This window comes from Lygodium microphyllum, chromosome 10, assembly GCF_053477565.2.
Source record: "Lygodium microphyllum isolate KBCC chromosome 10, Lygodium_microphyllum_v1.1.10, whole genome shotgun sequence".
In the NCBI taxonomy this organism is placed as follows: domain Eukaryota; kingdom Viridiplantae; phylum Streptophyta; class Polypodiopsida; order Schizaeales; family Lygodiaceae; genus Lygodium; species Lygodium microphyllum.
The window spans coordinates 129,418,250-129,444,723 of NC_141144.1; the positions used below are offsets into that span (position 1 = coordinate 129,418,250).

Below are 26,474 nucleotides of genomic sequence, written 5' to 3' on the forward strand. Positions count from 1 at the left end.
TGGAAAAGCTAACACGACCTTGAGTCTAAATCGCGACCAAGGAGTTATTTCCTACGCGGATACCTCCGACTCCAAGGGCTTAGAAAATAAAAATGTCCACTCTAGGAGTCATGTGATGGGTAGCTCCATTGTCCACAAGCTAAACAGATACCGACATAATCGGCTGTGTGACAAGTGGGCCTCTGCAAGCACCTGATTAGGAGGCAACTTGCAGATATCAACGAGACTTGCATCCGATGTCTCTAAGGAGACGATATGGACCTCTGCAGACCATCAATCAGACAAACCCTCTAGAGTTGAGTAGTTCGTCAACTATGATGACGGATGGGTGGCAGTGTGGATATGGCCTCTTCAACTGCCCCTGTGAGGGTTACCATACCCCTACTTCCCTTGTTGGGGGTTACCCGACTAGGATGTAGGGGTCTAATTCTTGGATTTGGGCTATGCGCCTCTTGCCTTAGATCGACACTTATCATCATAATAGCCAACCTTTTAATAATGTTGACAATACCGATTCTTTTTAGATACATTCTGCCATCCTGATTTTAGTATGGATTGATTGTTTCCTTGGTATTCACTAGTCCTATTTTGATTTTGATTTTGATTTGAGTTTTATATGTGCTTGCCCTAGTGCCCCCTCTGAGAAGATGCAACAAGAGCTCCCTCTATCGAGGACGTGTTATGAAATTGATCGAACAATCGTGCGTAATGCAATAACTGACAGTGCCTTATTGTCAGAGGACTTAAGAGCCCCAATGGTTGAGAACTCGGCAAGGAGACGCCAATACTCAACCAACTTGACTTTCAAGTCATCCTTGTCGATGATTTGGAAATTTTGGAGCTCATGATCCAAATTGATGTGACACGTCCTATCCCATTGCATAGCGGTCACTCAAGTGTGCCCAACACTCAGATGCTAAATCGAAATGTTGAAGCTGAGAGTGAAACTCAAACAACGAGCCTCCCATAAGCTCAACAAAAGCAGAGGTATTACAAGCCTTCCATGAGCAAATGACCTCGTATGGAATAAGAGCAGAATCAAGTTGGGGTTCCAACCCCTGCATTAAATCCCATAGGTTCTGAGAGTCTAAAACATGCCTCATCAAATTTGAAAAAGTGGTGTAGTTTGACCCATTCAAACAAGTCTTGTCATTAAATGCATGCTTGGCGGATGAGGAACTAAAACCATGAGGTGCCTAAGAATATGGATAAATGGGATAAGATGGTAGTGGTGGTGGATAAGAAGCAAGAAGGAATAAAGATGGATAGGCAAAAACAGACTGCTCATGTCCAAGGAGTGCCAATTGTTGCGCAGGTACCGAAATAGACATAGGTCCATATGATATCATAGGTATAGGTGGAGGCATTGGGACACGATATCCTTGCCCAAATGTCGGCTAGGGCATTAGAGAATGATCGGATGGTCCACTAGGCAATGCCATAGACAAACTGCGATACCAAATGATCCACACTACTTGAAAAATGTCCTGGAGGAGAAAAACTCAAAAGTGTGTGTGGGAGGTCAAGCCTCCATCATAGATACACCACCCAAAAACAAGTATGTAGAGGCCCTAAAGACTATGCCTAAATGTGTATAACCCCCCAATGTGGTATGTGTTGGTAGATAATGTGGTGCACTTAATGCAAGCGAAAAGTAAGGTGCAGTGCGAGATAAGGGAGGGATGGATGGGACCCCAACAAATGAATTTGTGATGGATGTTGTTGTGGGAAACATCATAGGTTCCTTTTGTCCATTAAATGCACTGGATAAGGATGCATCTACTCCATTTTCACCAAAGGAAATAAAATCATTTGAAGGAAAAGGAAGGATATGAATACTTACAAGTTCTTCTTTAAGCTTATTACCTAGTTTTGAGTTCATGAAGAAATATCTATCTTCCTCATTACTCACAAACCAAAGCTTGTTTTGAAGAGTCCCTTCTTGATGAGCATCTCCCAATCCAACAAAAAATACAAAATCGGTTCGCATAGAATCTGAAATAATAAGGTTCGTACCTAGCATTGGAGGAAAGTACTATGGAAGTGATGTGTAATTTGAGCCAAGCTCCACTTGTGGATGGCCAGTCCGTAGTGAAGATTCCGAAGGTCCTGCAAGATCATTAGTTCTGTGCACTGAATCTAAAGGAGAAAACTCAAGAACCTCCTGCTAAGCCCTATATGCATAAGGATAAGATCATACTCAACAGCGGCAGAAATTTGATATGGTCTATGGACTCTCATGGTAGTCCGATGGTTCTCTACCCATGTCAAATTGGGTAATAGCAAGCTAGGAGGCCCACTCCTAATCGTTTCTGTCCATATTTAGCTGTGGAGATTGGAGCGGTGTTGTGAATGTGTTCGAAGTTATCTAACCCTTTTGTTGTTCTTGCTTTCACGAATAAGCTTTTTTATCAAAGCCAAAGGTTTCTTAGAGAATCCCTAGCTCTAAAACCATGTGAATAAATACTCTAAATGCAAACCCAGCATTCAGAGGAGAGAGAAAATCCTGGTGACAACAACCCACAGGTGGCGACAGCATCCAATTGTAGGCGATAACTCCATAGATCTCACGATAGCAAAAAATGTGTGGAGGAGGCTAGAATCGAGCGCTAGATGGTAGCGAGTGGCTAGTGGAAGCTTTGACCGCTATGTCCTCCGCAAACGAGATGTGCGCAACAGAGTTATGGCTCTTGAAACTTGTAAAAATGAGATTGAGGGAGAGTGGTGGGTTGTATACCTATTTATAGAAAGTTTAGGGCACCCAAATTAGGGTTTTGCATGTGGGATAAAATAACTCTCTAGGATCACGTTTCTTTTTAAAATAAAAGGTTTTCTTTATTAATTAAGCATATGTTGGGGCTATTTAAGTCAGGCTAATGTATTTTTAGCTCAACAATGCCTTGGGGTAAAAATGGATTGAGCTTTTCTTTCAAGCCCTTCTTGGTTCCAGTTTTGGACCTGAGAGAGGGTGTTGAGCTAAAAATGCATTATAAAGTAATTAGCTCTTTAAAAAAATCCCAAAACATGAAAATTACCAAAAACATTATATGATCCTAGAGAGTTTCTATGTCTGTAAGCAAACCCCAATTTGGGAGGATCCTTCTACATCTATAAATAGACAAGCTGCCCACCATTCAATCCATCCTTGTCTTGCAAGTTTCGGCCATCAATCCTCTTCCACTAGTTGTATAGCCCCGAACAATTGCTGCTACATGATCTATATCTATCACCCAACCTCACAGTGCTACCAATGATCAGTTGCCATCATTTTCAAACAGTTATATTGTTATGTTTACTAGTTCTAGCCCTAGGGATTGCTGCTTTCTCGTATCTAACCTACTACCTTCCGTTTCCAGCATTAGCCTAATTTGTATTTGCATCTACAACAGGATATTTTTGTGTTTTCAGCACTTTTCTTCATCATCCTATGCTCCAATTGGTGGTTATTACACTCAAGATCCATCTCTAGTGGACAACACACATCGACACCTTGTGAGAAATGCACCAGCTATGGAGGAGAGAGAGATTGATGTGTGAGCTGAAAATGGTAGTGTACTTGCTGAATTGAAAGTGATAGAATGAAAGTACAACTTAGATCTAAGGTAGACCTAACCCCTAACTCAACTAAAGTCAAATAACTCTAGTACCAACTCTAAATGTGGTGACACAACTTATTAACTTAGTTGTGTTCGCACTCCAAACTAAATGACTAGAGTATTGGGCACTAACTATAGAATTAACAAATTCTAGCACACCTCCTACAATGCCAATGTGAAGGAAGTACATGAAGATCAAACACCAAAGGGTAGCAAGTTCAAGGGCTTTCAAAAAGCCTCAAACGTCTCACAAGGTGGTGCTTTGATAAAAATGTTAGCAACATTTTCTTGTGTAGGAACATACATTAAACTATTCTCTCCTATATGGCATATCTCTCTGACATAATGGTACTGTACCTCAATGTATGTCGTGCGAGCATGAAACACAAGATTCCGTGCCACTATAATAGCACTTTGACTATTAGATAGAATGGGTACATGACCATCCAGTGAAATCTGTAGATCAGCCAACAATCAACACAACCATACACATTCCACTGTTGCAAAGAAGGCTGCCGTATACTCAGCCCCACAAGGCGAGGTAGCCACTGTAGGTTGTTTCTTAATTAGCCATGAAATGCATAAACCTAGAAAGAAATAGTGTCCACTAGTAGACTGCCTAGTGCCTAAATCACCAACCCAATCTAAATCGTTGTAAGCCTTTAGGTGCAAGTCTCCCCCCCCACGGAAATAATAAATCATATGATTGAGTACCTTGCAAATATCTAAAGACCCGCTTGACAACTTGCCAATGTACTGTATTGTCCGTGGTCTGTGCATAAACCTACTCACCTCAAATACTACAAATTGTATGTCAAGTCGTGTGTTGCAAAGGTAAATAAGATAGCCAACAACCTCACTATAAATTGCAATATCAAACATCTCTTCACCATCATGCATGGACAACTTTAGCCCTGACTCCATAGAATTGCACATAGGTTTGCAATCTTGCATATTAAACCTACGAAAAGCTTATCCACATATTGCGATTGGAACATGATGATGCCATGCTGATTTTGGGTAAACTGAATCCCCAAATGGTAGTATAAATAGCCACATCCAACATAGCGAAAGCATGTTTCAATCCGGTTTTGAAATCTGCAATTTTAAGCTATCTTAGTCTAGTGAGCAACATATCATCTACATATAGAATGATTACTAATAGGGTCTCTCTTTAGACGATTGGTACGCAAAAAGAAGAGGGAATACCTGAGAAGACTAGAAATAGAAATGTATTCTGTGTTCTTGGGATAGGACAGCAAGAGAGCATGGAAAAGCATGCGTGAGAGCCAGCCAACTACACAAATTACTAGACTGGATGATTGGAATGAATATGCTTGCACACTTTATGATGTTCCTGGCCAAGAGTTGATACTACTCCCCTCAACCCCAAGGTCAGCAAATTGCAGATTTTTCACAGAAAAAAAGCAATGAATGCCACATGGAAACTGAAAAATGGGAAAGCCCAAGATCATGATGGTTTAGTAGCAGAACACTTCACGCATGCTTGTGATATCTTGGCACCAGCACGGGCTCACATATTTAATAGGGTAGTCTATGAGGAATTTCCAACCACTTGATCAGACCATACTATTGTGCCGCTCTTTAAGAGTGGAGGCCCCTCGCTACTTAGTAACTATCAAACCATCATGGTTGGACACATGTTGGCCAAAATATATGGCTCTATTGTGGAACAAGCATTGAGTGAATGGGTCGAGATGCATGGCCGGAGATCAAAAGGCTAGGCTGACTTTAGGAGGGGATATACAACTCTAGACCATATCTTTACATTGAGGGCAATTATCGAAGAAGGCAAGGCACTCAAGAAAAAGATCTACTACAATTTTGTGGACTTTCTCAAGGCCTTTGACATAGTGCCACGTGCTAGACCCATGAGAAGAATACAAGACATTAAGTGCCTGTAGAGATACAGTGGAGTATCTATGCCTCGTATAAGAAAGTGACAGGCAGAGTACGGACACCTGAGGGCATCTCAAATACAATCAATAGCACCGTTGGGGTGAAACAAGGTTGCCCACTTTCACTAACACTATTTGGGCTGTACATAGATGAATTTCCGAATATGTGGACAGAATTGGTGGGGCTATCTAGAGTGTTGATACCATTACTGCTTTATGCAAACAATATTGTACTTATATTTGACTCACTTGAGGGACTAAATAGAAATTTGGATGCATTATCAGATTTTTGCAGAGATAGAGACCTTAAAGTGAACCTTGGAAAAACTAAAGCTATGGTATTTAACACTTCAACTACTTGGGTGACGAGAACTAAGCACCAATTTACTTTCGATGGAGAGCTGGTGGAGATGGTCAGACAATATGCTTATTTGGGGGTCACATTGATGGGACCACAGTTCTCTTGGAGAGACATCAAAGGCTCCTTTGGCAAAAGCATATACAACATTAGGTGCATTGGAGAGGCAATGTGCTCTCATACAATTTCATGAACCACACACCAAACTATGGCTTTTTGACACCCTGGTTATACCCACACTCCTATATACGGTAACTATTTGGGGTCCGAGTCTCTTCCACACGAGAAGACAGCCTTTGGGAGACCAAGATGGAACATTATGACGGGTGGGAGCATATAGAAAGACCACTGGTCATGATAATCTCATGTATGATACAAGCGAAGAGCTCGACCCTACATGAGATTATCAAAGCTGAGTTGGGAGCATCACCCATGGTAGTTGAGGCCTTGGTCCAGGCAGTGACTTTCATACATAGACTATGGCAGCTCCCCCAAGATAGATACCCACAATTAGCCTTGGCCCCTTCTAGATAGCTAGCAGTTGGTGGTGACAAACATTGTTGGTATGCTCAAATGAGTACATGGATGAGTTTACATGGGCTGCAAATTGACAGACTACCCCCCTTTGACTATAGCCTGGATTGCCCTACACTTGACTATCAGAGCTAGCATACTAAAGCTAGATATGGAGAAGACTTGGGCCCAACCCCTCTCTCCCCATGGCACAAGAATGGCATACTACCATATTGAGAAGTCTTGGACCCAACCCCCTTCTCCCCATGGCACAAGAATGGCATACTACCAAACCCACTTCCTTCAAGTATCTGACAATGGTTTCATCACCCGACCCAATTGCATGGATACACGACTACTTCATGGATCGTGCACAGTTATTGGTCAAATCCGCACCTCATCCCACCACTTGAGGATTGAGGTAAGCAAATGAAAGGGCATACAAATAGAGGAATGCATATACCCACCATGCAATAGAGAGCCAAAGACTGAGGAACACTACATCTGCCAATGCACAGTATAGTATGATATACGAGGCAAATACCATTACCTACTTCAAGATGGCTTTGGACACTTGAGACAAATCATGCAATTTGAAGATCAAAGTGTTAGACAGTGTCATTTCCTGGACAGTCGGACAGCAGGCAAGTACACGTGCCACGTGGCACAGCAGGTACAGGCATCCCAGTTTGCTGCAGTCGGACAGATTCTGCAGTATTTTATGTGCAGTAGGCTGCATTTAATGCAGCCGACCTGCTACTGTGATTGCTATTCTTTTTGGCTATTTATAGCTAGTTGGTGGCACACTACAGTCGATATCATTATTCAGTGATTTCAGATTCTGATCTTGAAGATCTGTTGGCAGAGACAGACTGTGCTCGGGCTGACGGTGATCGAGGTCATCAAGTCAAAGATATACGCAGATATTTCCTCTGCCCCCTTGTGTATTTCTGCACTCTTATACAGCATATTACACCGCAGATTTTCTGCGTTTACACTGTCTCCTTTTCTCTCTCTCTCTCTCTCTCTCTCTCTCTCTCTCTCTCTCTCTCTTCTCTCTGTGTTCACTCTCTCTCAGTCTTTGTCCTATGCTTCCGCATCGCTGCACTCTGACATGGTATCAAAGCGCTGAAGATGGACTGAATGAGGGCTGAACCTATTTGAAGAGGAGATTTCAGTGCAACACAAGGTTGCGTTTCCAGGTTTCGAGAGCGAGCAGGAGGGCTGCGCATCGGATCAAGGCTGAAGCGAGCGTGGGCGTGCGGGAAAGGAGTCTAATCGGTGAATTGTGACAAGTTATTGCTGTTCGAAGGGGAGGAAGGCTGCGTTTGAGGCCTTCCATTGCAGATTTTACCTTTTCATCGCCTCCGGCGGGTAAAGAAGGTTTGGGCGGTTGAGGAATCAGTCCTAGAAAGCTGCGTTTTCACAGTCAGAGGGGGCTGCTTTTTGCGTTTGTATAGGTATTGCAGGTTAACATGTCTACAGAGGCTGATTTGGAGTTCCAAGCAATCATGGACAGAAAGGTACCTGTCCTACCGGCTCTTCCAACGGATCAAAAGCTTAATGGTGACAATTACCGCATCTGGCGGGTGATGATGTTGGCCATTTTGGAGTCTTATGATTTTGCGGAACTGGTGATTGAGGAGATTAGCAGGCCCTCGGTGAGGGATGAGTCCAAACTCTCTTCCAATGCTCGTGTGGAGTTGACCAAGGCCCAGTCTCATTGGGACAAACTGAATGCCAGGATTCGATATTTTCTGTTTCTATCTTGCACCAGAGCTGTGATAGCTCACATCGAGCACTTGACGGTGGCTCGTGAGATATGGTTGGAGCTCGACCAGGTGTACAACCGGATGACCCTGATAAAGAGGGTTTCTTTGGAGGTGTAGATGCTGACTTTGTCTGTGAATAACTCTTCTTCGCTTCGAGAACACATCAACAAGCTTCGGTAGCTTCAGATGCAGGTTCAAAATGCAAGAAAGCCTATTTCCTCTGAAGACATGGCGATCACTTTACTATCCCAGTTGCTGCCACGATTCGATACTTTTAATTCCACTCTTATTGCTTCAAAGGCAGGAGTCTACTCTTCAATGGGAAGAGTTGGTTCCTATGGTCTTGGACCAGGAGGAACAATTGAAGGGACAGAATGCTTCCAATCGGAGGCATTGGTTGGTCAAGCCTCTCAGAAGAAGGGGCAAGACCAAAAGAATAAAAAGGAGGACAACAAATCCAAGAAGGACAAGGAGAAGGAATCAACTTGCCATATTTGTGGAAAGAACGGTCACTGGAAGAAGGATTGCCCCGACAAAGACAAGAAGAATACCAAGAAGAAGCACACGAAGGACTCTGGAGCGGTGGCTGCACCCTCATCAGTTGTTTTTCTACACTTAGCAGTCATTGAGGACTCTACACCAACAACTTTTGATGCTGCAATGACAGCTCCCCAGACTCGAGAGTGGATTGTGGACAGTGGTGCCTCCCGGCACATGACTCCTTCTTCCGTTGGTGTTGCCCATTTGCGACCTTCGCGTGGGCAGATTCTCATTGGAGACAACTCTTCTGTGTCTATTGCTACATGGGGTGAGATGCAACTTATTCCAGATGGACGTGGTGGTACCCACACCTCTGAGGTGTTGCATGTGCCAGGATTAGGGTATCATTTACTTTCGGTTCATAAGATTTGTGCTCGTGGCCCCTTGGTGGAGTTTGACAGTGATATTGTTGGAGTCCTTGATCGTGGATCGAGGAAGGTTCTCTCTGCAGGGTATGAGGAGAATGGAGTCTACAAATTGAAGTCTTCTTTAACTCTTACTTCTCTTCTTCTTACTTCTCAGACATAGTCTGAGCTATGGCATGCTCGCTTTGGCCACTTGAATTACGAGTACCTTCGGAAGGCATCGCGAGGGTCCTTTGTCCGAGGCTTGCCAAACACAATGGTCAGCCATCAGCCATGTGTCTCCTGCATTTGTAGAAAACTGCATTAGGATGCGATTCCCAACAAAGCTTCTAGGCGGTCTACTTCACCCATGGAGCTTGTATCTATGGATCTTTGTGGCCCGATGAGGACCGAGTCCTTGAAGGGGAGCTTATACTTCATGTTGATCGTAGATGACTATAGCAGGATGACTTGGGCCTATTTCTTGACTTTGAAGTCGGAGGCTTTCTCTCATTTCAAGGATTGGTTTCTTTTTTAGGAGAACCGTTCTGGCCGGCGATTGAAGACCTTGCGTTCAGACAAGGGAGGTGAATTTATGTCTAATGAGTTTACTCATTTTGTGTAGATAGGGGCATTCACCAGGAGTTTGCTAATACCAACACTCCCCAAGAGAATGGCATTTTGGAGCGGAAGAACCGAAGTGTGATCGAGATGGCACGCACCTTGATGGAGCACCGAGAGACACCTCAGTTTCTATGGGCCGAGGCAATGGCTACCGCAATTCACATCCTTAATCAATCTCCCACTTCAGCCGTTGACAGGGATGACAGCTTTTAAGGCTTACTTCGGGACTAAGCCTGATGTCTCTTATTTCAGGATCTTTGGGTGTGACGCTTATGTGCACATTTCGAAGACGCAGCGTGATAAGTTCGAGGCGGCTTTCCGACACCAGGTTTTTGTTGGCTATAGCTCCCAATCCCAAGGTTATAGTTTATTTGATCCCGTTAAGCGAGATGTCTACATGAGCCGAGATGTGCGGTTCGTGGAAGTAGCAGCCACAAAGGCCAGGTTTTTGTTGGCTATAGCTCCCAATCCCAAGGTTATCATTTGTTTGATCCCATTAAGCGGGATGTCTACACGAGCCAAGATGTGCGGTTCGTGGAAGTAGCGGCCACAGAAGGGGATGAGAGGCACCCCATCCTTGGAGATCCATGGGAGAGTTGGGCCCGAGACAGTTCCTTTGGAGCTAGAGCCTCTTGATGGAGATTCTTCTTCGGATTCAAAGTCTTCTCTTCCACCGGCCACCCCTAAGGAGCCTCCGCCGATGGATGTTCCTGAGTCTTCAGCAGATGGAGAGCGACAGGGAGAGGTTCGTCCTCCTCCTCGTTGGGCCCGTGACACACTCCGAGATTCAAGGATTGAGGAGGTCCCTGAGGAGTGGGAACCGCAAGATGGACCCTAGAGGTCACGGAGGAACCAGGCACATTTTTCGCAGCTTGTTTGCTCCAACTATTGTTTGTTAACCCATGTTATGCAGGATCGAGAGCCCACTTCAGTGAAGGAAGCTTTGTAGTTTGATCATTGGCGGAAGGCCATGGAAGCCGAGTTGGAGGCTATTGAGAGGAATGGCACTTGGTCTCTTGTGCCTCGTCCCTCTCACAAGAAGGTGATTGGTGTCAAGTGGGTCTTCAAGACCAAGTACCTTAGCGATGGTTCTTTGGACAAGCACAAGGCTTGCCTTGTTGCTAAAGGTTTTGCTCAGCGCCCAGGTATAGATTTCCATGATACTTTTGCCCCCACTGCTCATATGGCGACTATTCGAGCTATTCTTGCCTTGGCTGGCCATAGGAGATGGCCTGTTTATCAGTTGGATGTGAAGTCGGCCTTTCTGAATGGTGACTTGCAGGAAGAGATCTATGTTGAGGAGCCTCCTGGCTTTGGATCCTCAGATGGGCAAGTTTACAGGTTGAATAAGGCCTTGTATGGCCTCAAGCAAGCTCCGCATGCATGAAACGAGAAGATTGACTCGTTTCTTCAGTCGAAGTTGGGATATCAGCGCTCTAAGGCCGATCCGCAACTTTATGTGCACACTTCCGAGGTTGGTCGTGTGTTGTTTGTGTTGTATGTTGATGATTTGATTTTGACAGGGGATCATGCACAAAAGGTCTGAGAGACCAAGACAGCTTTACATCAGGCATTCGAGATGGCGGATTTGGGGCTTCTTCATTTCTTCTTGGGTCACAAGATTTATCAATCTCCGAGGGGGATTTTCATCTCTCAGCAGCGGTACATTCAAGAGCTCTTGGTGACTTTTGAGATGGAGACTTGTCGGACCATTACTACTCCTATGGATCCGAATTGGAAGGCCACTTCACACTTAGATTCTCCCATGATAGATGCTTCACGCTACCGTCAGTTGATTGGATCCTTGATTTGGCTTCTCAACACTCGTGTTGATCTTTGTTTTGCTGTGGGTCTTTTGGCAGGGTTCATGACGGAACCCAAACAGGTGCATTGGCAGGCTGCCCTGAGGATTCTTCGGTATTTGAGGGGGACCTCTAACTTAGGGATTTCTTATCCCGCAAGTACAGACGCTTCTGATCTTATTCTTGCAGGTTGAAGTGAATTGGATTGGGCTAGCGATGTGGATTACCGACGGTCTACTACAGGCTACTGTTTTATCTTGGGTATAGGTGTTATCTTAGTAGCAAGAAGCAACCCACGGTAGCCCTTTCTTCTACTGAGGCAGAGTATCGGGCTGCATCTTTCACCACATGTGAGGTTGTGTGGCTTCAGAGATTGTTGGGGGAGCTTGGCTGCTTCCAGACTCGTCCTACTCTTCTGCGGTGCAACAATGAGAGTTGCATTGCCTTGGTATGGAATCCAGTATTCCATGCCCGGACGAAGCACATTGAGATCCAGTATCACTTCATTCGGGAGAAACTTCTGGATGGGACCATTGATGTGGAATATTGCAAGAGGGAGGATAATCTTGCCGATTTGTTTACGAAGGCGCTTCCCCAAGCTTTTCTTCGGCAGCATTCCAAATCCCTCAGTCTTTTGACCCGTCTAGGATCTGAGAGGGGGTGTTAGACAGTGTCATTTCCTGGACAGTCGTCAGCAGTCGGACAGCAAGCAGGTACAGGTGCCACGTGGCACAGCAGGTACAGGCGTCCCAGTTTGCTGCAGTCGGACAGATTCTGCAGTATTTTATGTGCGGTCTGCAGTCGACCTGCTGCTGTGATTGCTATTCTTTTTGGCTATTTATAGCCAGTTGGTGGCACACTCCAGTCATTATCATCATTCAGTGATTTCAGATTCTGATCTTGAAGATCTGTTGGCTGAGACAAACTGTGCTTGGGCTGACGGTGATCGAGGTCATCAAGTCGGAGACATATGCAGGTATTTCCTCTACCCCCTTGCGTATTTCTGCACTCTTATACAACATACTACACCGCAGATTTTCTGCGTTTACACTGCCTCCTTTTCTCTCTCTCTCTCTTCTCTCTGTGTTCACTCTCTCTCAATCTTTGTCCTACGCTTCCGCATTGCTGCACTCTGACACAAAGATGCTTGGGTTTCTTCCTCTTGAAGCTACAAAGACATAGAGCAACTATTCTATGGAGTAGATGGCTGCTACACCTCAGCTCATATAGACACAGAGGGGTCATTGACTTTTTCATTGCTATACGACCAAGTATGGCACATACCACTACTAGTGTTACACACCCTACAGGAGTACATCATCTTGGACCTCATCTTCTGTAGGTGTCTCTTTGGATAGAGTAGTGGCACTCCGTCAGTCTAGGCCCCCATGTCCACCCAAAGGAAGGCCTAGACATCCACACCACAGACAAATTAGAGCCATCATTGAGCGCCATAGGAGACAAAAGCCGAGACGCCTAAGCCATGCAGAGATACATCTCCCTAGAGGACAGACATCTCATTGATGGAAAGCTTCTTTTTTCTACTTTTTACTTCTAGATCATCTGCATGTTTTCTTTTTATAGGACGCTATTTCACTTTTTAGTCGTATAGGCATGTTTTTCATCTTTTCTTGTTCCAAATGAGAAACACGCTATCATTATATGTATTGTTTTAGTCTCATAGGTCACATTGGCCTCTTAGAGACGTTAATACATGCACACACACTCTCTCTTTATCAGATGTCTCCGAAGACACACTCTCTCTCTCTCTCTCTCTCTCTCTCTCTCTCTCTCTCTCTCATTCTTAATATATTTGTAGAGAGTTGAAGCAATTGGACCACTTATGAGGCCAATGCTAACCAAATAAACATCAATCTTAGAGTACCATGCATGAGGAGCTTGTTTTAATCAATAAACAACTTTATGCGAATTGCAAACCATGTGCTTTTTGCCTTTCACCACAAACCCTAGAGGTTGTGACACATAAACATCCTCATGTAGGTTACCATTCAAGAATGCCATCTTAATGTCCAACTAATGCACTTTCCAACCATAATTTGCAGCCATAGCAATGACACATCTAATTGTACTCCTATGGGATGTACTCCTACGGGATGCCTCCTCATAATCTATGCCCTTCTTTTGTGCATAGCCTTTAGCTACCAAACGTGCCTTGTACATATCTATAGTACCATCAACCTTGTGGTTGAATTTAAAAACCCATTTGATACCAATGGCTTTCTTGCCAAGTGGCAACTCAATAGGATCCCAAGTATTGTCGGTGGCAATAGAATCCAATTCTTCTTGCATGGCCTGCATCCAACGTACATCTTGCTAGATTTCTTCCAAGGAAGTAGGCTCATCACCATCTAACAATGAGCTCATAAATACATAATCATAACAAGAATCATCTACTTCCGAAATATCGGCCAAATGAACCCCCCTTGCATGATGTGTTACATGTCTAGCAGCCCTTCTAGTGCACTGAGATAAGGGAGCGTCCATTTTACTCTCTTGGGGAGTTTGCAACAACGATCTTGGGATTGTTTTTGCTGCATTCACAGCAGCCCTTTCTTGCTGTACCGCATGCTCCAATGATGGAGGCAAAGCATCATCAAGTACCTACTGTTGGAGAGCATGTGGTACCGCAACAGCTTGCTATCATGAGTCTGTTCGGCCATTTACAGCAGGCTTGGATCCCAAAAAAAAGGGGGTGCTATCAATAGAGGACAACAATGCGTTCTTCTCCTTGCCATCCCTTGGAGGAGGATCCACATCATTTTCCTCCAAGGGAAGACCAGGAGGTTTGACCCATATGTACACTGGTCTAAGATCCAAGAATAATGCCTCTGGATTTGGGAGAGGCGGCCTCTAGAAGAGCAAAAGTGGGATCTAGAAGAGTGGCTCTAACCAGCCATGATAGTTGCCAAGCAGCCGCAATGTTTTTTGGCCTATGCACACTAGTCTGGGATCCAAGAGTGGACCCATATGTACATAGGTCTGAGATCCAAGAGTAGAGCCTCTGGATTTGGGAGAGGCGGCCTCTAGATGAGTCGAAGTGGGATCTAGGAGAGTGGATCTAACCAGCCACAACAGTTGCCAAGAAACCACAATGTTTTTGGGTCTATGCAACCAGGATTGGTAGATATGTTCTAATGCAAGAGGATATGGAGTTGTGCACCCTCACACAGCAGACATTGGGCAAAGCAGAGCATCACAAATGCTTTCCACTGGATCTTTCGTGATGCCAATGGGATAGCTGGTGGCTGAGGAGAGCATCCTACTTCATTTAGCTTCTTGCACATGGGGCTTGGCAATTGGAAGTTGGTTGGTCCAAATGGAGTTTGCAAGCATTGACCATAGCAATGCTCGGAGACTCCAAGGCATTGTTCTTGGTCATGCGAGGATACCTCTAGTGTGGAAAGGAGTCTATCGTTTTCTCCTTCAAGTTGCACATAGCTTGGCGTGTATATCCTGATGGCGGCTCTGCTGATAGTCAATCAACATGGGCCACTGCCTATTATGAGGCAAAGATGCATGATACAATCTTCATCATTGAGGCAGGTTCTTGCATTGTGGTCTGCTTGGATGCATTGCCCAGCTGCTGCCAGGGTATGGAGCCATTGCATCACACTCAAAGGTCTGGGAGGTCATTGGGAGCCTCCAAGATGGCAAATCTAGAAGGCACACTGCCAAATGATTTTTGGTAGTAAGAGCCTCTCAATGTACACGAACCTCTAGAGATCAATTATCCACTCACTCTGCAACCATCATGATGCACATAGGTAGCCATAGTTTGTGGTAGTAAGAGCCTCTCAATGTACACGAACCTCTAGAGATCAATTATCCACTCACTCTGCAACCATCATGATGCACATAGGTAGCCATAGTTTGTGGTAGTAAGAGCCTCTCAATGTACACGAACCTCTAGAGATCAATTATCCACTCACTCTGCAACCATCATGATGCACATAGGTAGCCATAGGTGGCGATATATTTCCCCTCCATGGCTTCTTTCCCCCATACCCCCCAGACTGCCTTGAAAGCTTGTGAATATCATGGTTTTGTGAATTTGAGACAGCTCCAGCTAGACCGTTGATTACATGTACTTCATTGTAAAATTCTTTTTAGTATAATTAGCCACAATCCCCCACCCCCCCAAAAAAAGCTGCATCCCAAGATTATTATTCTCATGCTCTCAAAAGTACCATCTCTCTTAGTATGGTTTCCATGTCCTGCCAACAAAGATGTATTAGCAGCTTGTGGAACTGCAATCTTCCTATTTCTCACATTTGCCCTTTAGCCATGCAAACATTCCATTAGTGCCCATTCATGACCAGAAAAGTGGATGGCAAAAATGTGAGCCCCTGCTTTGCACTGACTGGATGATAAGGGAGGAGGGGTACTGACTGTAATAGTGCTAAAAAATAATTGTAGCTAGGATCCTTAACTCAATGCATGTAGATGCCTCTCTCTATGCCTCTAATCTTCCATGAGGAAATGACCAAGGCATTTCTGATCAGGATAGTCCATCACTCGACTTAGTATACCAAAACCCTCTATAAAACAGGCAGTGGTATTTCCCCCTAATTTCCTAGTATTCCAAGCATCTACATATCTGATGCTCTTCTAACTCTACGTCTCCATGGCAAACTCTGCATATCCTGTCCTCCCTAACCACCCATGTTGTTAACAACCTCAACCTCAAGGCCATGAGATGCCAATCTGAAATTTAAACAAGTAACCTTCAATAACACAAGCGTTTTTCTTTTGTCTTCACCTCTGGCATGCATCTGCAAATGAAGCAAACAGGGTCCCCTTGCAGTTCAAAAGGATGTTCCACATTTCAAAAAGGTTATGGAAGCTGGCAAAAGGGTTGTCTCAAGAGTTGATAAAGAGAGTTTTGGATCTGGAAGAAAAGGAAGAAAAAGATAAATGTTCATAGGGACACTTTGATGACTGTTCCATTCTGACTCCCACCACCTACTGCCCCCTGCAACCAAATGACCATACCCTCTGTACTACATTGTTTACTCCATGCTCTTATTACTTGTTTTGAAGGGAGATTCTTCATTCCAAGATTAACTTTTTACATTGAATTTAAGCAGACCATATCTTTTTGTCTTTAAAAAACAACTCATTTTATCGCCAGAATGCGAAACAGGGAGTAATGCTAATCCATAACAGATAATCTTTTCAGCAGTCAAGAAAAACTCACCTAAAAGTGTTGGAACCCAGATATTCATGGCTTTGCAAAGCCTTGGTATTTAGCATTGATTCCATTCCTGCTGGTTGACACAGAAATTCACTTAAGGGTTTTGGTTTCCCTGCAGTATCGACATGGGTGGGAAGAGGAACTTTTTGTATTCGTTGAACGTATAGGCTAGCTAATTTCTTCTTTGGATCACTGACTTCACTACTGTTTTTTACATCAAATCTTTCTGCTGCCTTTCTGCAAGAACGACCGGGGAATCAATCTCTGCACAGGGCAGGAAAATGCTTTTGAAAAGTAAGACAAGCAAGAAATAAATGTTCAGAGGTTGTTTGAAATATTGAGTCATCAGGATTATGGTGTAACCTGGTTCTTATTAATCGCCCATAGGTCAGTGGAAACAAAACCCGTGTTCTCCGATCCACAAAACTCTCTAGCCACTGCAATAACCTTCCATTTTAGCTTGCATTTTATGCGTTTGACTTCTTTGGAAAGTCTTGGAAAAAATGATTATTTTCTAGGTTGAAGAAAAAAGGTTAGCAAGACCATATTGCTCCTGAATACTACATAGAAAAATATTTCATATTGATGAGTGGACTTTGAATGCAATAGTCTCAGCACTCTGATGAGGAATCCGAATGCACTCATACTCTCCCTTATAACCAATCATAAAAATCAATCAGCTACTCTCATTCTCAAACAATGCCCAGTATTAGGCACCACAGTCATTGCAGCCCTATGAACAATAAAACAATTTATAGTCTTGTTTATCATGACTTATACAACTTCTTTGGGGGGTTAAGATTAGCAGTGGACTGGAAGGTATTTTCAGCACCACATTTAAGCACTCAACCTGTTACAGATCTTTGTGTTGATAGGGTCTGGAAAAAGAGAACAATCTTCCTTACAAGACCCTAGATGAGAGGGCAATGCCCGGGAACTTCTCCTATACAAGACGTGTGTGCCATGATACTTCAGGTACCTGGAGTAACTTGAACCTGATGTAAAAACATATTGATTTTGACAGATTTAAGCATGGATTACCTAAGTCCATTGTGAATCATTGAGGATCACACCTTTACAGCTTGGAAAGATAGTACTTGTATAAAACTCTTTGGATAGCTAGGAATACTTAGCAGAAGAACCTGCTATCCATGTTAAAGTATTGTCAATAACTTAGTACAACTGCCAATCAGATAACCCTACAAAAAGATTAACATACTTGTGGTGCCAGCTCCATTTTTTTTGTGACCTTCCATTCCTTAACACAAAATCAGAGCTTAATTCTCTAACCATCAGCTTTTCTTTTCATGGTGGTGGTTGAAGGTTGGGGAAGGGCCTGGAGGAGAAGGGGGTTTTGGTTTTGGAGGGGTGGGTGTGAAGAAGAGTGTGGAGGCACTGCTAGGCTTTGCACTAAGGAAACATAAAGTGTATGACCACGATAGAAGCACAACGAGACAAACATAGACACAAAAAGCAAAACTCAAACCCAAAATGCAAAACTCAAAACTCAAACACAAACAGAAGAAGGGATAGAAAGAACACAACCCTAAAGCGAATGAATGCTGTAAATGAATGTGAGAGTATAAAGTGTTCCCAAGGGGAGAGTAATGTGTCAGAGAGTGACATCCACCAGAGATGGATCTCAAGTGCTGTGACCACCAGTCGGAGTGACAGAGTGAGAGAAACACCAAACGCTGATCACTAGAGTGTGAGGAGACTGAGGCAACTACAGAGGATGATGCCTAGTGGTGTGGACGAAGCAGCAAAATGTAGCAGTAGAATGCCACAGTAGAATGCCACAATAAAACGCGGCAGTAAAACGTATCAATAGAACACCGCGGTAAAACGCAATAGTAGAATACTGTTATAAAACACCGTAGTAGAACGACGTGATGGCAATAGTCGCGAAGGCAAGACCGCCATGTGGTGGAAGACTGCGCTGAGATCTGCACACAAGGGTGAGAAACCTGCACGGAAGAGAGATGGGACTGAACGGGGGCAACCTATCTATTTATAGATGAGGATGGCCCCCCCCCCCCCCAAATTAGGGTTTCACAGAACTCTCTCGAACCACTCCCCATTTTAGGGATTTCATTAAGCTTGTTTTGGGGTTGTTTAAGTGGCTAATCAGCATAGAATGCATTTCTTAGCTCAACACCCCCTCTCAGGTCCAAAACAAGATGAGAAGAGAAAGCCAGCCTAGTTTGCCTAAGGCGTCCCACCCCAAAGCAACCAAGGCATCGGACAAAGGGTGCACAATGGCTGCCCAATGGCCTACCAAGACTACAAAGGCAATAGTTATCTTACCAAGGGAGTCCAAGTAGTCACCCCAGAGAGGACAAAGCATCGGACAAAGGGTACTCACAAACTACCCAATGGCCTACCAAGTCCTACAAAGGTAAACGGAACTACAATGAACTTTTTTTTTTTTTTGAAGTGAGAGATGGTTTGCGGTTGATTTAGTAGAAGATGGTAGAATGAGAAGGGATGGTTAGGTCCAATCCATCACAAAACAGACAAGCTACCTATCCACCCGAGGATGTTGATAATGAGGAAATGGTGAGGAAGTAATGGTGGTGTGGTGTACAAACCGCCAATGAAAACAACTTAGGATCCGTCTAGTGGTGCTCTACACAATAAGTATGCTACGCATACTGTGAAATGCTCATGCAGCAAATGCCACTTGGACAATGTCCCTCGTGGGAAAATTGTTCACTTGCCCGTACAAAGATGATGAAATCATGCAATGCAAAGGGTGAAGGTACAACAAGGGGGCCGATATCGAAGATAAGTACTGAAACCTATAGAATACCAAGAAGGGTAGGAACCCCCTCTCAACCTAAAATGGTGATGCCAAAGAAGGAAGAGGAACCAAATGTCACTCTTTATGTAGTGCCAAGAACCATGATGAGAAGAAGCATCCCGATTGAAAGAGCGAGGTAAAAGTCACCGCCATGATAGCATCAAGAGAGATGCTATACAATCTGCCTCGGGAGGGAAAGCCTCCATGCTAGTAGAAGAGCAAAACTCGTAGGAAGATGAAACCATGAAGAGAACTATGCGCATCCCATATCTCCAGCCCAGGTAGGACTAGACAAACCTATATGTTAGCCCTGCGCTAAAAACTAAGTCTGCAAAAGAGAGTAAAGATTTGCAATCATAGAGGTCAGTAGTGAGATGCTCTAAAAAGAGAAACAAAATTGAAATGAAAAATAAACTGAATGAATAAGTGCAATAATGCAAATGTGCATGTGTGTGTAAATGCAACACAAGACTTGAAAATGAAAGGGTGTGTGTGTGGCCACCATTGCATATGGCGAGGTAGGGCTAGAATGTGCAATGGAGTTCCTAAGAAGGGATGCATAAAGTGCAGTAGATCGGTGCTAGCAGACCAATCAATCAACCCCTCAAGAGTAGAGTAGGATGGCCACTGAGGCTGTGTGTGTGCCACATGTCTAGCAACCGTGGGGGTTGAAGAAGTAGATGGGGCAACAGCGGGAGGCGTAGCCTCACTAGACTGTGTGCTATGGTTTTGTAGGAGGAAGACCTTGGACCTTGGTACGACACTTCTCGTCCACATGGCCCGACCTTTGGCAATGAAGGCAAAATCTATTTTTCTTAGGAATGTGCTACCAAAGGGGTCGAGGATCTTTGTTTCTGTCGAAGGAAGTGGTGTCACCCTTGTTTTGTCTTGCCTTCGCATCTTGCGAGTTCTTGCAAATGTTAATTTTCCCTCCCGAAGAAGAGGCAACCAACACACGCCCCTCTGAATAGATGTAAGTGGAGGACTTCTTGTGGACTTAATCATGCAACCTTGTGTAACATAAGAACTGACATTCGAACTTGTAGAAGATTGGCAATCTAGACAATGAGATAATGTGCTGGATAAAATGGAAATATTTGTCAAGCAACTTGTTCAAGAGGTGACTTAATCGTCATCTGACTTCAAAGAGCCAGTAGTGGCAAACTCAGTTAGTAACCTCCAATATTCAGCCAACTTGACTTTCAAATCATCCCCTTCCTTAATGGAAATTTCTTAAAGCTCAAAGTCAATGTTTATATGCCAAGTACGATCTCTGGCCGCATAGTGGTCAATGACATAACTTCAATGTTCCGACGCAAGAGGAAACTCCTATAACTTAGAGTGGAACTCAAGAAACAAACCCTACATCAGCTCGACATTGGCTGTGGCATTGTGAGCTCTCCATAGACGGATGTAATCGGGGTGGGCTAGGTGAGGGTCAGGCGTAGGCTCAAGACCAACAACAAGGTCCCAAAGACCCTAAGACTCAAGCACTTATGCATATAGTTCAACCAAGTAGTGAAATTCGACCCATTGAAACGAGTCTTATTTGTGAAGGCATTATTGGCCGAGGCAATAGGAGTAGTAGTGCTCGGATAAGATGGATAGGGTGAGTATTATGGTGAAAAGGAGTATACTTGGGAATGGATCCCATAGTGCCCACCAGGCATTCAAAGTGTGCACGATGGATCCAAATGTGTGCATGGGATGACTAGGCATGGGCATTGTCGCTACATGAGGACCCCATGGTGGAGGGATAGGGACACGTGGAGCAAAGGATGGAAATCCTTGCGTAGAAGTGACTCGTGGAAAGTGAGACAATGCACCATAAGCAGAGGAAGGAAATCCCTACATCAGAGAGATCATGGGGTGTGTGTAGCTGGGGGTAGTGAGGGGGATGCCCATCACAGCCATCCTAGTAGGAAAAGATATGCCTGCATGAGAAAAGGTAGAGAAAACTATGTTAGAGGGTGGCATTTCCTGTAATAACGAAGTCCCATAGTGCGGAATGGCTTATGGAAAAGGGTAGGTGACAATGTTAAGAGGTGAAATGCCCCCTGAAACAAGGCACCATGATGTGAATATGGAATAGAGAATGAGAATGTACTAGAAGCAGAGATAGAAGAGGTCCAACTCCTAGTTGTAAAGAAAATACCCTAACACAAAAACACAAATAACACTGTATGACAAAGCGCAGACTGATAGAAGAACACAATTAGGTTTAGGGTAACTCAAAGACAATGAGCACAGAGAATGAATGAAGTGATATGATTATTGAATATACAATGCTCATGCACCAACCACACTAGCAATGAATGAATATTGTACCTAAACTCCTATATCTCAAGGATCAAGGCAAGATAATGAGTTGGAGAGTGTGTCGTACTCCGAATAGATCTCGAATTATAGCAAGGCAGCCTCTGAATGTCGAGCACCAACGAACGCAATCAAGAAAGGTAAAATCTTATGCAAACGGTAGTGCAAGAGAGAGAGAGACTAAAAACGTAGGTGAGGAGAGAAATACTAAAAACCCAAGTGAGGAGAGAGAAAACAATAAACGCAACTGGGAGGAAAGAGAAAACAGTAGACCCAAGCTGAAGAGAGAAAACAAGAACGACACATTGAGAAGATCACGACAGCTGGAGGAGAGAGAAAATTTGCAAGGCGGTAGCTAGGGCCTACAAATGCAACAGAATGGTAACTCGGCAGGTTATACAACAGTTGGATGGGTAGACAACAGCAATTGCCTGCCTGAAAACAGCAACAAACTAATGACGGAGGGCTGGAAACAGGCGCAGATGAGTAAAGACTGCAATGCACAACTTGGACTGTGATGTCCTCCATGAACGGGGTGTGGGCAGCAAGCTAAAAATACCTGAAACTTGCAAAAACCAAATTAGGCCTAAATGGAGGGCAGCATATTTATTTATAGAAAGTTTGAGCCCTCCCAGGTGGGTTTGTGCTTATGGGATACAAACACTCTCTAGGAATGCATTTCTTTTTAAATAAACAAGGTTTCTTCCTTAATTAAGCATATTTTGGGGCTGTTTAAGTGAAGCTAATGCATTTTTAGCTCAACACCCCCCTCTCGGGCCCAATAATGGTGGCACAAGGAGGCCAACCAAGTCCTTTTTTTAAAAATATATATTTTACCCCAAGGTATCCCATCCCAAAGTAGCCAAAGCATCGGACAAAGGATGCCCAGTGGCCTACTAAGACTACAAAGGTAATGGTTATCTTACCAAGGGAGCCCAAGTGATCACCCCAAAGAGCCTAAGTCATTATACAAAGAGTGCACATCGACTGCCCAGTAGCCTACCAAGTCCTACAAAGGTGGATGGAATCAGCTACAGAGTTTTTCTTTTTTTCTTTTTTGAGGGTGTTGTAGTTTTGATAGATTTAACATTAAGTGAGGATTTCAAATCAAGGTTCATCCTATCAAGCATCCAAGCCCCAAATGAGAGAGTAATAAGGGATGGGTAGACCCAAGATCTTCAACAAAACAAGCATACTATCCCTACCATTACCGAGTGTTAGTGAAGAAGGAAAATGGTTAAGGTGTGGGTCATACAAATATACTAAAGATGTGAAGCAAGCAAGACAAGCAAAGCAAGTAAGCAAGCTAGGAAGAACTGCCTTGAAGACTACCATGTGCAATGCTACAAATATGGTGGATCCAAAGTCCACCACTCCAAAAGACCGAAAATGGATAAATGCACACAAATACATATTTACATGAACAAAATGCCAATGCATGGGGTAATGCAAAGGGAGATGCAAGATGTCATGCTCACACAAAATACAATGCAATGGTGCTACTTGGACAGTGCCCTTGTAGGACAATTGTTCACTTGCCCGAGTACCCTTTTATAATCATGTTATCTTGACAATGCGGATGAAGTTACAAATGTCCATAAGTACAATACAAAAGAATAAATGCATGAATGAATGTCTAAAAACTGTAAGCATCATCACTGTCTCGGCAAACATAGAGAAGAGAAAAGAAAAGAGAAGAAACTCTGATGAATGGAATGATGAAGTTATGAATCATGGAGTGAATGTGATACAAGGGAACAAGGGTGCCGTAGCACAAGGAAGATGATGAACACAGCCAAGAACCACAAACCGCAATGTCCTCCTGAAGGGGTGTGAGGGTAGTGGAGAGGCTAGAGAGAAGAGGTGATGGACTGAATGAATCAGCCGTGAGGAATGAATGAGAGAGTGGCCTATAAATAGACACAGTCAATCTAGGATGGCGCCTCTTTTTGGGGTTGCAAACCCTAAACGCAAACCCTAAATGTAAAACACAGAAACGCAAAAACACAAACTACGGGTGAAAGGTGAAGGGTTTCTCAACACCCCCTCTCAGGCCCAAAAAGGGGAACAAAAGAAGAGTGAGATGGAGATGGAATGCTACATGCTGAAGAATGCTCATGCAGCAAGTGCCACTTGGACAGTGTTCCTCGTGGGGAAATTGTTCGCTTGCCCAAGCGCCCTAGTACAAAGATGATGAAATCATGCAATGCATAGGAGGAAGAAGATAGAGAATATCCCTAAGATCCAAGATTTCCACTTGAAAGGTAACCTGCAATAAAGAACAATAGACACAAAGTGAACTGGAGAACCCAAAACTCAACCTCGGAAGAGAAGCCACTAGCTTCGTGCATCCATGCAAGAAGGAATACAAAGGCCTCGTTACCAAGTCATAGCTGTGAACCTCAAAGGCCCCGATCTAGGTAGATCCTTGAGATTCTAGGTATCAAAAGAAGAGATGACTAGTCGAAGACAGCCACCCCAAGAAAGTAGAGGATGGGTGAAAAACTTTGTGTGGAGTAGGTTCCCCCTCTAAGATGGGAGGTGGAGGGTCCCCCCGCTAAAGTCAAAGAAGAAGTAGATGCCTCCTCTAAGGGCAAAGAAATAACATCCCCTTGAATCCCCCCTCTGAAGTAGATAGGGAATCCAAAAACTCATGGATCACGGACTCTGAAATGTCTGATGACGAAGGAAGTGCCGCCGGTCGTGCCAAAGAAGGTATCTAGGGTGCCGAAGAGCTCCTAGAGGTAGCCTCTCGAACCTGAGTAGTCAAGGGTGGAAAAGGGTGGGGCTCAAAATGAGCAAGAGGTGGGCAACAGTCGCTGTCTCTCAGTGGAGCGGACTGGGTAGCCGAAGAAGAGGAAAGAGTCGAGCAGCCACTATCTCTCGAAGGAGCGGATTGACGAGGAGACAGTATCAAACAATCACTATCTCTCAATGGAGCGGACTGACAAGGAGATGGTATCAAACAATCACTGTCTCTCGATGGAGCGGACTACAAATCCGTATATCGTGGAAGCCACTATACCTGAAAATAAGCGGGAGAAGACTGCCGCCGGCATTGTGACAATCTCCAGGAGGTTGTAGCACCAATCGATCCTCCATGTGCTCAAAAGGACTTAGTGCGCATTAGATGCGTCTTATTGCCTCGAGCATAGTACTCTGATAGCCGATGTAGAACGATCGTTGTGGCCCAGAAAGGAGAGGTGGCACAAGGAGTGCCTGGTGGAAGACGCATATACTCTTGGGGTGGGGAGCAAAGGTCCAAGTTGGCAAGCATCGGTGGTGTGTCCGGTGATGCCACTGTAGGAGCACCCAGTAGTCTAGTCATCTATCGGGGGGGGAGACGCCATAGTACTGGTGTGGTAAACTGGATTAGGGGAAAAAAAGGGTATCTCCCAATGCACAGCAATAGAACGCCGCAGTAGAACGCAGCAGTAGAATGCCGCAGTAGAATGAAGCAATAAAGCTTGGTAGTAAAACACAACAAAAAAAAAAAGAGAAGTGGATGCCGAACCCGCCACCGGTCTTTGCCTTCACTAGAGTGGAGGATCTTTGCCATTGTTTGAGTAATTCCAACTCTGATACCATGTCAAAAGATGACGTACCAATGAGATAGTAGGGTTTACGAGAAGGAACAGGGAGTGAACTCGACAAACATGGAGAAGAGAAGAGAAGAGAGAAGAAACTCTGATGAATGGAATGATGAAGTTCCGAATCATGGAGTGAATGTGATACAAGGGAACAAGGGTGCCATAGCACAAGGAAGATGATAAAAACAGCCACGAACCACAAACCGCAATGTCCTCCTGAAGGGGTGTGAGGGTAGTGGAGAGGCTGGAGAGAAGAGGTGACGGACTGAATAAATCAGCCGTGAGGAATGAATGAGAGAGTGGCTTATAAATAGGCACAGCAAGTCTAGCATGGCGCCCCTTTTTGGGGCTACAAACCCTAAACGCAACCCTAAACGTAAAACGTAGAAACATAAAAACGCAAACTGCAGGTGAAGGGTGAAGGGTTTCTCAACATCAAGAGAAGTAGTCATCTCCTCTCAAACTAGAAGAGAAAGCAAGGGGCAAGCACCCTCTCCCCGTCAATCTGAAGAAGTAGGGGAGCGTGTACCCAAGCCAATCCTGAGTAAATTGTCTAATGAAGGCACAAACTCTAGGCGGATAGTGTCTAGCTTAACCTGCTCTTTGGAAAAGTAGAAGTGGACTCGCACATGCCACATATGTGGTGTGATAATCGGATTGCCCACAAGGGCAATGGCGCTATGGTTGTGGCAGTAGACAACGATGGAAGAGTCACAAGGGACGTGAAGTACCGCCAATAAGCTCCTCAGGTAGATGGCCTCGGTGGTGCTATCGAAGAGAGCCCTATACTCAGCCTCGGCCGTGGAAGCCACCACCATCTCTTGCTTACAGCTGGACCAAGAAATGGGAACCGTGCCCAAGGTGAAGAGATAGCCGCCATGGGAATGCCAAGGGTATCAAGATCTCCTACCCAATCAGAATCAGTGTACCCCTACAAACATAAACTAGAACCATAAGTAAGGCCATAAGAATAAGTACACCGTAAATAACGCAACACACAAAGACATGCAATCCAATGTGACATCCTAGATACTGTGAAATACTGACTGAGTCATCATGGGGTCACGAGAAAAGGTGTCTAT

General features: G+C 44.3%; 1 protein-coding gene across 2 annotated transcripts in view; it reads right to left on the reverse strand.

Annotated features, from left to right (window-relative positions):
• Positions 1 to 26,474, reverse strand: part of LOC148030560 (DUF1997 family protein, putative (DUF1997)) — a 97,277-nt gene that overhangs the window by 50,981 nt on the left and 19,822 nt on the right. The window contains exons 2-3 of one of the 2 annotated variants that reach the window (XM_087686910.1): positions 17,047 to 17,120; positions 16,687 to 16,920 (exon numbers count right to left, since the gene is read on the reverse strand). In XM_087686910.1, coding sequence (XP_087543036.1) covers positions 16,687 to 16,920; positions 17,047 to 17,120 — 308 coding nt within the window. The remainder of the gene's footprint in view (positions 1 to 16,686; positions 16,921 to 17,046; positions 17,121 to 26,474) is intronic. The other variant, XM_087686911.1, reaches the window with a different exon arrangement.